Source organism: Melopsittacus undulatus, chromosome Z (assembly GCF_012275295.1).
Source record: "Melopsittacus undulatus isolate bMelUnd1 chromosome Z, bMelUnd1.mat.Z, whole genome shotgun sequence".
Lineage (NCBI taxonomy): Eukaryota > Metazoa > Chordata > Aves > Psittaciformes > Psittaculidae > Melopsittacus > Melopsittacus undulatus.
The window spans coordinates 10,663,237-10,676,758 of NC_047557.1; the positions used below are offsets into that span (position 1 = coordinate 10,663,237).

Here is a 13,522-nt window from a genome sequence, read left to right on the forward strand (position 1 = left end):
GTTACCAAACTTCACCTCTTTTCTTTCTTTTTCTTTGAGGGAAAGAGGGAGATTTGCAGTGCATCTTCAAAATAGCAGGTGTTAAGTTTTTTCGTCATAATTCGTGACTTAGTTTCTTGTTAAATATAATAGTTAAGACATGTGATAACAAAGTGTGCCTCTGAGCTATAAGTAGCCAGACTTGCAGTTTTGAGAACTGAGTGGATCCAGACTTCAAGTGGCTCCATCACGAAGTGGGAGTTCTCAGTGTTTAATCATTGCTAGATGTCAACCTAGTAGAGACCTTTAAGAACAAAAATAAAGAAGCTGACACCTGTGTTTTGGTATTGTTGTAATAACTTGTCCATGAGATGAGAAATTTTCCACTTCTGTGTAGCTGCATCCCTTATTGCCAGCACAGGTACTGAAGTGTTTGACTACAGCAGATGTGGGCTTATCCAGCGGTGGAGCAGTGCTGGATAAGCCATTCATGAGGATGTGGGAGATAGAAATGACTGACATGTTTTGATGAACCATGTTGGATAGGCCTTGATTTGGTAAAATTAAACTTAACCTTGAAATGTAGCTCCATCTGCCCTCTCCCTCTCCAAACTTTCTTGGTGTCATTTCCAAATCGCTGCACAGTTAAGGGAAAAGGCTTTGTTTTAAGAGTGGAGGATATTGGAACTACAGCTTGAAATCTTTACATCATTATTGTGAACCTCCTTGTATTAAATACTTTGTGCTCTTTTCTTCCTGCAATCATGAAAGCTAGTCAGAATAATCAGAGTGCTCTTTTTCTCTCAGAAAGAGTTGTCTCGTTCCAAGTGTCTTTTCCAGCAACTGTGCTTTTGATGTGAAGAAACAATCTGTCAATCTATATTTGACTTCTGTACCAGTGACCTTCTCAGTTATACAGATCATAAAGCTTCTAATCAGCTCTTTGCTTTCTTAATTTGTATGAGGTCCTTAGTATGGAAGTTGATTCAAACAATAGGTTGTTAATGAGGGAAACACTAGGATTTGTTAGCAGGCTTGGCAAAGACATGTATGCATTTTTGAGTTTGAAGGGAATGTTTAGATTACTAAAACATGGATAGTATATGCCTTTAAAAAAAAAGAAAATCAGAAAGCTATTTTTACTTTCTGTTAATTCTTTCCCTAGTTTTAGGCAGTGTTTGCATAGTGCTCAAGTCCTGGACATAAGTCCTAATTTTAGGACCCAAGGAAACAGACAGTGGGTTAGCATTTGCCACAGTGCAGCAAAAACACTGAAATAACCTATTTCTGAATGTGAGAGGAGGCCGCTCATCTCAGCAGAGTTTGAGCAATACAGACATGTTCACAAGGTGAGAAGTAGCCAGGACAGTTGAAAAGGAGGAGGAGGAGGATCACTGCTGGATCTGGTACCTTAGAGCTGGCTGCAGGGTGGATTGACATTGCTGAGTCTCCCTGGTTCAGTTCTCCTAAATATCGTGTAGTGATGTGACAAGGAGTTGATGCTTGTGTGACACCAATGTAAAGTTGTATCTGTATATTAAATATGACAACTGAAGTTACAACAGTAAGTATGTGATGAAGTCACAATGTAGGAAATGTGCTGTGAGAGACAGCAGAAGTCTAAGGGAGTCAAGGATAGTGGAAAACACTGGTTAAGGGATGAGAATTGAGAGAACCTGGGGAAAAAAGCCCTGGAGGAGCTGTAAGGAGGCAAAGCATCTCAGACCACCAAAGCAAGGCAGGAGCTGGGAAGAGCATGCCTGTCCCAAGCAGCGATCAAGGGGTACAATCAAAGCAGCAGTGCTCATGAAGGGTGAGCAAGTGGAAAAGGATCCAGCAGGCGAATAACCACTTAGCCGTAGTGAGAGGAAGAGAAGGGGAAGATAGTATTGCAAAGGGCTGTAGAGCAGGGCAAAATTAATTGGATACTCATTTAATTTGAAATAGGCTTGTTTTGGCATGCATTTCTGAGAAAGGGAAGCAACAGTTTTATGTGCTTCTTCACTGTACTCAAACTTTAAGTTTGAGCCAAGCTTTTATATTCTTCCTTTGGGAAAGAGATCACACTCCATGCAATGGAAGGTTGTTGGTTTGCTTTTCTTTTCTCGGCTGCAGATGAGTATATATAACTTTCTTTAAAATTTGAATTTGTTCTTAATAGGATGTTAAGCTTCTGGGTCAGGTCCATTGAAAACTGCCTACTGGCTTTTTGCTTCTGAGCCTGAAAAACCACTGTTGTTACTCACACCCACTTGAAAGTTCAGTTCAAGGTATTTTATTAAATGCATTTGGCAGCAGTCTGAAGTGAAAGAATGGGTGATAACTTTGAAGGTGTTGGTAAATCTGTGTATTTTGGTGAATCGGAGATAGGATGCACTATCATAAAAGTTTAAATTATTTATAGCTGTACACAGAGGCAAATTATCGGAACAATTAAGAACTTGTCAGTTGCTTATAAGTAATTGTGTTTAATGTGAAGTCCAAAGAGAAAAAAATCTGCTGAAAATCTAAGCAAGTTTTTAAAGTTTTAATCCAAGAAAAAGGGGAAATAAAAACCCCATCTTAAGGGAAGTTGAAGACAGTTGGATTTTGTGTATGTTTAAAAGAAGCCCTGAAATGGCAGAGATTTTTGTAGATGTTATTTGATAACTGGAAAGTGGAATGGTGAAAGAGTTCTGCGATCAGCCTATATAACTGAATTAGTCACCACTGATGGTGCTATGAGCACACCTGCTGTAATGAAAGATAATCCGAAGATTTTACATCTTTGTCTGCAGTTACTCAGAGCTTTGCCAAACTTTGTATTTGGCCTGAAACTGTCCCTAGCGGCTTTAAAATGAAGGGGCTCAGAAATAAAAGACATGTATGGAATTTATGCCAAAATAATCCTATTTTTTTATTTTCTTCAGAAAAAAAAGAGCCTAATGAAAGATTTATTGCTGTCTGTTTCTATAAAAATAAGTTTGACCTATATTTTGGAAGCTCTGGTGCCCTCAGGCCTTAAAATTTGGCAGTGGTAGTCTGTGTCAAGGATTTTTTCTGTGGAAAATCAACCCCAAATGAGCCAAGTGAATAAGCTTTTGAAAAATGTGTAGTTTGCATATGCTCACTGGTAGCTTGCTACAGTTGAGCTGTTGTGCTGCCAGAGACTCCATCTGTCCTCAGTGTTTTCCAGCCGGGGGCTAAAGCAGGGCTTTCCCTGCTCGGCATGACTGAAAGCCATGGCAGACCTGAGAGAGGACACAAGTCCAGGTCTTCTGCATCTCCTGCTCTGAGAGACTTGACAGGAGACATCAGGAAGGAATCTGGTTCAAATACAAAGGAGTTACAAGCACAGGAGTGAGGGAAGTCTGTATCCACCTGGGACCAGCTGAAACAACCCCAGGGACCAACTCAGGAGACATGGGGTTTGAAGGATTTGGGGTGAGAAGGACAAAACCAGAGGGCTTGCAGTGGAAATAGGTCTGCCTGCGTGAGGTTTTGCCTAACAGAAGGGGATGGGCGGGAGGATGAGATGGAAAATTACTTCAGAGGGGAACAGACAGACTTGACAGCGCCCAAAAAATCATGTTGCCATCAGAGTCTGGGATGGACCCCAGGTTTGCTCAGCTTCTCCAGGTTGGCAGGTCTGTGTGGAGCTGCCTGTCAAATCACAGCACTCCTGCAGCACCGGCTGTTGCGCAGAGCATGGCAGCATCCTTCCGCTTGCGTTTTCTCCCCCATTAGCTCATGAAGGAGAGGCCCACAGGGCAGTCCGGAGGCTTTCCTCCCTGATGAGCATCCACGCAGGCATGCCTTAAGTTGGAAAGTAGGGGTTTTATTTTAGCTACAATCCAGCACTTCATTTGCTGAAGTGATTTGACTTCTCCTCAGTGATTGAGTCAAAATAGCTGCTCTATTTTCCCGTCTTAGTGATTGCATGTGTGTAATTACACCCATACAGACAGTAACTTCAAAAACTATTTTAGCTTTTAAACCAATTTGAGTGGCCCTTGTTGCCATGAAGATATTCCTTCCCCTCCATCTTTCATATGCAAATGAGTAGTATGATTCTCCTATGCAGATATAGAATTATCTGATTGGAAGACTTACTTAAAAAATATCGCGCCTGTACCGGAAGTTTTGAGTATGACTCTCATATAACTTTACTAGCCATGAAATTGCCTATCCATAAACATGAGATTTAGTGTAGGAGGCTTCTGGGGTTTATTTTTTTTCTTTTTCTCAGAGGAGGATTGCCTAGATTTATAAACCCAGAAAGTATCTCTCTGCATTATGGTATCTGCAAAAGCAAAATGTGTTCTGTGGGAGCTACCAGTTTCCTCATAATGGGCAAAATGTACAGGGGGCAAAGAGGGAAGGAGGGGGGATGCTTAAGATGCAGGCAGTGGATGCAGTCAGGGAGCGAAGAAGGGAAAAAATCTGTTCCTCTCTGTAATAAAGACAGGTTCTTTTTACAGTATGGTAAATAGCAGCTCTAATTCTGTATGAAGATTACTTAAAATTCTTGAGTTTATGGAACAGGAACTGTGACTCTAAAAAGCATCTCTCAAAAGTATATATTCTAAATGCATGTGCAGTTATGGATAAAATTTGATTAGTTTAACTTGAGATTAGTTGCTAGAGATTGATTAACTGGTGTACATCCCAGGAAGCACATGGGAAAACTCTCCATTGCACAAGTGTTGTATCAACTTGAGGCATATGTTTACCTTACTTTCTGAAATCATTTTACAGAGCTCATGGCAGAAATCTGGTCTATTAACTTTTGTTCCTCTCCTTCTCTTTTTTCTTCACAGAAGGAGGTAGAGGAGAGCTCCAGGTTGTACGTGTTGTCCCTTGTAACGAGCCTCTCTTTCTGAAATGCCTGTGTGTGCATGCCTTGTCTTCATGTAGCTAGTCGTTCCCACTGAGGCGCTGAGATTCAGTTTAGCATGTTATGGTTGTTGAGGAATCGCTAACACTGTGTATGCATTAAGAGTCTGTTCAGTGCCTATTACCTTGTACAAAGAGGAAAACAAGAATGCCTGAAGTGATCTCCGTTTGGTGCTCTGTGGGGTGCGCGTAATGTGCACAGGCACCGTGTTAGCAGACTACAAGCTGTTTATCTTTCTAGAGTCATCCTCTTTATGAATCGTGTTTAAACCAAGTATTTCCTCATTTTCCCTCAGCTGTATTACTTCATTCCATCTCTCTCTATCTGGTTTGTACATTTACCGCAATTAAGGTAGAAAGTACCACTCTGAGATTAAGTGAGACTGTGGATGCTGGGAGCTGTCTGCTGCAGATCCTTTGCCTTTTTAGCTAGCTACAGGCTGCTCCTTGCTTTGAGCAGGACTGTGTGCCCCACAGAAAGGGCAGGACTTTTCCTTTAGTACCGACAATTATTGCCTCTCCACTCAGGGGGTGGTTGACTCTCTGCTTATCACTCTGTGGACAACAGGTAACTCGCCTAAGAGGATATGCAGACTTGTTTTGTTGACTGCTGTGTAACATCCTATTTTGTGTTTGCAACTGTACCTCATATAGAGAAGTTTCTGGCTCTTAGATGTTATATTTTCTTGAATCTATGCTATGTGGGTTCAGTGCCTGCTGTGCTTCTGCCTCTCCCTTAGTTGTATGAATCAGCCCAGATCAGCTTGCTGGAATATGCTGAACATTGCATGGCTTCTGGCCTCCATGCAGATCTCATCCTTTGAGTTCGATGAATTTGCATTTCTAAGCTTTATTGGCTCATGTATCAGCAGTTTTGTTTCATTCTTACCAATACATGTCTGTCCCTTAGCGCTTTTTCAAGCATGCAGAGATACCTGGTGTCAAATATTGGCGTCAAGTTCTGTCCTCTTCTGGCTTCAGTGCAAAAACACCGCAGCCTCCTTTCAGCTGCTCATCTGGCAGCTGGAAAATTGGTACTGGAAGATACATCAGGTGGAAGGAGCTTCCTGTGGGGCTCTTCAGTAATTATCTAAATTGACTTTCTTGCGGAATATGGAATGTAGAATGAATTTCAAATAATCCCTTGGCTTGTTGCAGCCTTGGATTCTATGTAAAACAGTGTATTTGGTCAATGAAGACATTGAACTACAAGACTGACTAGTGTAATTGGGATGATTTAGTTCAGACTAATTCTGCTAATACCCCTGAAGAAATGTTCTAATTAGGCATGACCAGAAGTTTAATTTAGACAGTGAAACAGATGCTCCTTGTTTTAGCCTGATTCAGATTAATCTATAGCTAAATTGGGGCCTTGAGGTTTAATAATGAAGCATGGTATCTGAAAACAAGCTAGGATGATTTTCAAAACAAATAAAAAGTCATTATTAGTATTTTGTTATCTGTTTAAACAAATCATCTTTCCATGGTTTACATCTGTATTTTATCTAAGAGGATAATGTGCTCGACACAGTACTTAAACGTGGTGGAAAGTTACATTGTGAGAAAGCCTTTTGTGTGGAGGGATGGATTTATATGGAGAGGGCTAACAGAGCTGAGGATGTTCTTCCGTGTTCTTGTGCTGCTTCAGACTTGGTGATTTATTTATTCATTTATTTATTTTATGCCTCTGTCAATTTTATGGACTTCCTCCTCTACAGAAGTGTGCAATTGTTCTGTCCATTAAAGCATCATGTGTATGAGATAAACTGTGAAATTTACAGATTGCAGCTTAGTTAAATAACTTCTGAAGTTACTTTTAAGCCTTGCTGGTGCTTTTCCCAACTAAGTGAAAACTCCTATTTGTTTCATTTTCAGGCTTCACCAAACATTACCTTCTCTATCACTGAGCAATGTGCCTTAAACAATCATGTCTGTTGATGTGTTTAATCCAGGGTATTAATCTTTGCTATTTTGTCACAAGCATTATTTTGCTAACTGTTTCTTGCCTGATAAGAAACTTTAATTACTTGGAAAAGGCCTTGCAGCCACCCATTGCAGCATGCTTTACTGTGGGTGAATATACTGCATTACTACGGTAACAGGCACTTTGCCAGCTGAAGGTATTTGTTGGACAGTAGGTGTAAAACTGTCATCCATCAGCATCAGAAATAAAACAAAATGCACTAGAGATGTGGTGGGCTATTTTATTTACGTGTTTGCTTCTCCATCTTATCAGTGCTGCTTTATGTGCTTACTTATTAAAAATTAAGATGAAAATTAAGTGATGAAGTGACAGATCTGTGCAGAGAAGTGAAGCATAAGACAGCAAAACGCTTTCTGTGACAGGCAACGTGGGGATGTCCAGGTGTTAAATTTCACAGTTGTTCCAGTGTTGTTCTCATCTGCCTGTTGTTTGCTTGCCCAGGCTCTGAGCAAGCCATGCTCTCATCAGGAGCTGAACTTAAGCAGGTCCATGGCTGATGACAAGACCTAGAGTACCTCCTGGAGCCCTCCTGGGTCCTGCTTTCAGAGAGTGGGGAGCTCCCTAGCTGCAGAAAATCCATCTGAACAGCATTGCCATTTGCCTTTTTTAAAGGAATAGGGATACATGGAGTGTTCTTACCCACAACAGTGATGTAAACTATGGATTGTTTTGTTTAGCTGGCACTCCCAGAGGTGTCCAGACCCTGTTAACACTCATGCCAACACTCATAGGTGATTCAGCCTCTGGTTCTTTGACTACATGAGTTGGTGCAACAAGGACCTGCGTAGGACTTCTTGGTGACTGCCAGCCCTCTGCCACTGTGTGATACTGTGCCACTACCTCATGCATAAACTGCCCAGCTTCCTTCTGTAAAACTGGTTAGGTTTGGTGTCTTCGATAGGCTATCTGGACTATCATGGTGAGACACCTTCAAATTTTCATCCTCTATTTAGCTGCAGTTCTTCCATACAATATGTCTATTGGATAAGCACAGAAAAAGATGCCTTTTGCTGGCATAAGCAAGCTGTCCTGGTCTCTTCCTATAATATTGTGTTCACATCCTCATACTGCTTTGCCGTTTTCCTTTGTGAATTCTTTTTACCTTGATATAGAATAAAAAGATCGTATATACCTTTCTGAAGGAGTCTTGCCAGCACCGTACAGAGGCATTTCCGGTTTTACTTCTACAGAGGCATTCCACTGGACATGCTCTATGGGTTATATTTTCTCCTTAATGGCTCACAGATTGTCTTAGTGGCTCGTTGCCAATGTGATGACTAGAAGTAAAGTCTGTTGTCAGGTGCGTTTCTCCACTGAGGAACACCTCCTGTGTGGTCAGATTCGTGGCAGGCTTTAGGGCTTTGCCCTTGCGATTTCTACCATGTTTAATCCTCTGTTGTTGCAGTCTTTGCTGCCATCAGTTCTTTCCACTCACCATCTGAGTTCTGTATCAATAATTCTCCTGTGTTTGTCATCAGCAGATTTTATCAGCAGATCCTGCTTACTCCCACTAGCATCCTTATTGCGTTGTCCGTGGCTGGCTCAGTTACAGTTACTTGTTTATCCACCCTAAAGCTCCCCACTCCTTCTCAGCTTATCCGGCCTTATTAACGTCACATGGCATTGCATCAAAAGTTTTTTGTTGAAATGAGAATTCAGTTGATAATTCATTTTACAGTGTAAAGAAAAATACTTCATTTGTTGAATAAAACCCCCATGTTTTCAATACTGGTGTGCCATGTATTGCATTTTTTTCCTGTTTTCCAATCGCCTCCATGTTAATTCTTTCCTTCGAGTTTGTTCTGAAGACTTTCAAGCTGCTGAAGCCAATAATGAGCCTACACTAGTCTAGATCACATTTCCCTCCTTCCCCCACACCTTAACTGTGGGTGCTGCATTGGCTTTTCTGTAGTCTCAAAGCATCAGCCCTTTTTGATGGAAGTCAGGTGCTGCTTCTCTTGGCGTTTTCTCAGGGAGGATGCTGCCTGGAGCAAATTACCTCTTTGCTTTCAGCAGGTGATAACTCCTGTTTGCACACAACCATCACCTCCTTGCCCCTGAATCAATACTGTCACTTACTGAAAGCTCACTCTTTAGGTTTGTGCTGTTGCATCCTAGAGAAGCTCTTTCTCTTCTCTTGTTTTCTTTTTATCTGTAGGTATAAAAGTCTCGGCAAAAGTAATTAAAAGTAAAGAGAACAAGTACAGTTTACCTGGACTCTCAACAATTTGTACTTGGCATGTCTCAAAATCTGAGAGATGACGGAGATTTGTTTCCTGATCATGTTTTCTGCTCTTCCTTTCATCCACACCCCCAGCTGTTCTCCATTGACTCATGGTTGCCTGTAGGAAACAGTTATTGCTCAGTTAGGTAAACAACTCTCCCTGGATCTTCTTCCCTTGTACAGATCTTCTGATGCCCTTGTGGTCTCCAGGCTTCAGTATTGCCCATGCTATTTGTAGTACTTTTATGTCTCAAATACCAGTCACTTGTACTTTGAGTTTCTCAGATAAAGTGATTGAAAACCCTCTCACACTAATTGCTTTTGCCACCAAATGTTGCCACATTTGTATTTGTCATTCAGTACAGCTGAACTGACTGATTTAAGCTCAGTCCAGTATAAATTGTTGTTCCATTTTAGGATTGCTTTCTAGCCACAGCTCTTGCAAGTGTTCAAAGGTGAAAGCAGAGATGTCCTCCCTTGTGTGCTCTGAAGGATCTGGATGCATTTACTTCGTAAATCTTTTCTCTTGACTAGCAGTTGATTCAGATCCCCCTTGGGGAAGTGCAGGTTTCAGGCTAAGGGGTTTTGGAAGCACAGCTTGGAATGGAGATGGGTAGAGTCTAGTGGTGGTATGCTGCTCTGGCTGTGTTGGACCATGGGTCTAGGCTCCCGCATGATCATGTAGAAAAGCTGGAGTGTCCATGCAATTATGGGTAATGTCATGTTGTTCAAACCCGTTTAAAGTAATAAAAACTATGTAGTCTTCAGATCTGCCCAGCCCTGGAGTTTTGGAACCAACAAATTAAAAGTTTGGACTTTCACTGCTGTACAATTTGAGACATCAAATAGACGCTTTTGTTTTGCTCTTTTATCTTGCATAAAGCTGGAGCCTGTTTCCTGACCCATACCCCTTTCTTTTGTTACAATTCTCAAGTTATAAAGTACTTTGTTTTCCATTGTATACAACTTGCAGTCTTTTCATACTGTTGGCAAACATGATTATCCGAGGTCAGGGGATTAGCTATTAGCAGTGTGTCTTGCTTAGTCCTGTTTGAAAACAGCTTTTATTTCAGGGAGAGCAGGAGAATTTGTGAATTGTAAGCAGAAGAAAGAGGTTTCTGGTTATAGGCAAACCTATAAACCTATCTTTCCCTTACTCAAAATCTTTTTTTCCTTCAGGCATTTTGCAATTGTTTAGGCACTTCTCAGCCCTGAAGATTCTCAAAGAAACAGAACATCATTCTGTAAACAAATGAACATAATAATGTTACAAATACAAACATAAGAACATTATTTAAATTCATTAATATTAATTCTCATACTTGCAGACTGTGGTGTTTTCCATTATACTGTGAGATCCCAGTTCACCTGCAATCATCTTGCAAGCAACGGCCCTTGTTTTACACCTCTTGGAAAATTAAATACTTGCATATGGATGTGTGGAGCTGCAATGGGACCTTCCTGCTTAGGGGGCTGATGAGTCTTTGCATTTGAGCATGAGCAAAGCTCACCAGTGTCTGTACAAAGTTTCATGTTGATCAGTCATTTGTGCATTTCATAAAGTTGCTTTTAAGTCATAACATCTTCATTATGACCATGTTCACAGAAGTGGTGACCATGTTCACATAAGTGGTGACCATGTTCACATGAGTGGAGGAGCTCTCCAATAGCTCATGGTTTTGTGTGGATGGAAATAAAAAGCCAACAGTTGGTCTTTTGAAAGAGGAAGTGCACTGAACAGGCTCTTCAGGTTCCAGTTTAGGTGTTCAGTCAAATTGCATAGCCTGTCTGTGTCTGTATGACTTACCCTGACATGTTGGTTGTCAGAGGTGCTTGAACAGGTTTCTGTATGCATTTGCCTGCATGCAGCGTGGTCTGTTATCCTCTCCTCAGAATATAATCTGCATATGTTTCCTGAGGTTTTCAGAAACTAATTTCATATTGTTCTTTTCCTTTCTCCCATTTAAGGGTCAAGATGAGGCTGATCCATCAAAACCACCGTGGCTCAAAGGAGGGTAAGTGGTATTTTGGGACCTTGTTTCTCTGTGTTTATAAGTACAGGGTAATTTGAGGTCTGCAGTTCAATCTAAATAAAAAAAATCTGATGTTTTTAATGGTTAATTTAAGGATTAATCAAGTGGCCATGCCTCACTTAGGGCCAGGCTGCTGCTGTATTTCAGTCTCCTCGTAAACAGCTGGAGGTGGGCTGCGCAGCTCTTGAAGAGATCTGTGTTTAAGAACGTGTTATGTATAATATGAAGCCTGATGGTGGCAAGTGCTTATGGCACAGTATTAAACATTCTTATTGAGCACCACAGGGTGGTCTGGATGAAATCCTTTTTCCTGAGTCAGTCACTGTTGGCACCAGGGAAAGGAGAGAGTAGCTCAGAAAGATTGCTGTGCCTTTCTAGAAGAAAAAAGTAGCTTTGGGGAAGTCTTCTGACTTTGTGGTGATTTATGCAGTCATTGTAGTAGTCAAAACATTGCTAAGTCTGGAAATCATTGCAATGATTGATCATCATGCCTCTTTTTGCACAGGTGAGAGTGAGAGGCTTTGTGTTCTCTCTGCAACGTGTTACTCGCAGCAAATGAAGCAGACAAATTCTGATTGTAATTTCACCATGACACTCTGCTTAATAGGTGCCAGCATGGGAGCTTCCTTCCCTAGAATACCCTCTGGAAAAAAAAGACTGTGACACTGTACAGGCTGCTAGGTTATGTGCCTTATACGTGATGAGGGTGATACAGTTCGGTGGTGGTGCACTCATTAGGAACTGATGTAGCAGCAGATTTACTCTGAAATCTCAGCAAGAGCTTGGCTTGCTACATGCGTAAGTTAATTCTCAAACTACAGAAGGCAGCTTCCTTAATAAAATGCAAAGTTAAATCAGAGGCTTCATTATATGGCTTTCTGGTTTTGGAATCATTGTTCTATGAAATGTTGGTATTCCCACTAAGCATCCTCCACACCTGCGGATGCTTGGAGCTGCCTAGCAACCCCATGCTTTCCTAAGGAGCCTGGGACTTCAGTGAGCAGGTTCCTGGAGAACTGGCAATTAGCAGAGGCAGAAGACAAGTGATTTATTCTAACTATCAACCACACCTTCTCCTGCTTTAACGAGGAGACAATGTACTGAGTTTATTGGTTCAGGCACGCAGAATGATTTCCCAGCCTGAAAGATGAATACACGTGCAGTCCTGAAATACTTTAAGATGTGTTTTGTCAGTTCAAAGTGAGGTTTGCTCTAGTCTGGTAATTTTCTCTTTCAATGTGAGATAAAACAGTCTGGCTAATGTAGTTTTGACAAAAGTTCAGCTTATTTGCTGTATCAGCACATGCAGGGGGTTTACAGAGGAGGTGGTAGTGGGTGGTGAACCTCTAATTGCACCATTAGCTACCTTGTGGTTTATTAGCCACAAGGTATATTAAATCTTTTACATTTGGTGTTCTCTTTCATATGCAGATTAGGGTGTCCTTTGAAGGAAGTAATCATCTTCTGTCATTGCAAACCACCTTTGCTTCCTTAAATTTTAAAAATGTAATGGAAGCATCTATATGGTATAACTTGTATTAAAAGATGAATACATGCTTCAAGCTATTTTCACTTCTAGCATAATGCAATGCTAGTTCCCTGCCTATAGTTGCTGTCTTTGTTGAGATAGCTTCAAAAACAAGTACTGTTGGTATTACTGATAAGTATCTGTATGTAGTATCTCATATCTGTATATTTTATTTACTAGCACAGATCATCTTTTCATACGGAAATGGTATTCACTCTTCAATACAACACTCCATAATAATGCTATAAATATTACATGCATTGCAGAGGAGAGTTACCCTATTACGTATAAAGCTCCAGTGTGTATATTTGAGGCACTGTTAGTACTTCAGTCTATGCAAATACTCCCAATTTTGTTAAGTAAAAATTGTGTTTGAATAAAGAGACTGAGGTAGCTGAAAGCATAGGCTGAATAATTTTGAATATAATATATAATATTATTTTGAATAAAATTGAATATTAAGAATTTTTGCTTAGAATTCTTTTTTATTTTAATATTAAGAAGCTAAAAGCAGGTCATCTTAGTGTATAACTGCATGGGTACTAGGATACAGTAGGTGAAGAAAAGCACCTTTCAAATATGTTTGTTCTCTAACTGTCTGGCTTACAACTGGTTTTGTCATAAAACTCAGTCTATCTGAAGTATTTTGCAGCAAGCCAGACATCTAACTAGACATATTTCTCAAGCACAGTAACTTGTTTAGGCTCATCTTTAATTTATAGACTATGCAATTTATATGTTTTCCTTTCCTTGGAAATGTCAGAGTATCACAGGTTCCTTTCAACTGAATTAGGATAAGCCAAAAAAAGTCATTGGAAACAAAATGTAAATTCCCAGCTGTGCCATTAACTTCTGTCAGGAGCCATATTTTTGCTTGTGACCATCTTGTTGCATCTTTT

At 40.6% G+C, this 13,522-nt stretch overlaps 1 protein-coding gene across 1 annotated transcript in view; it reads left to right on the forward strand.

The window, feature by feature from the left end:
* Nucleotides 1-13,522, forward strand: part of UNC13B (unc-13 homolog B) — a 211,056-nt gene that overhangs the window by 112,550 nt on the left and 84,984 nt on the right. Inside the window, exons 15-16 of the mRNA XM_034072659.1 lie at nucleotides 5,786-5,792; nucleotides 11,038-11,077. Of these exons, the coding sequence (XP_033928550.1) occupies nucleotides 5,786-5,792; nucleotides 11,038-11,077 (47 nt within the window). The remainder of the gene's footprint in view (nucleotides 1-5,785; nucleotides 5,793-11,037; nucleotides 11,078-13,522) is intronic.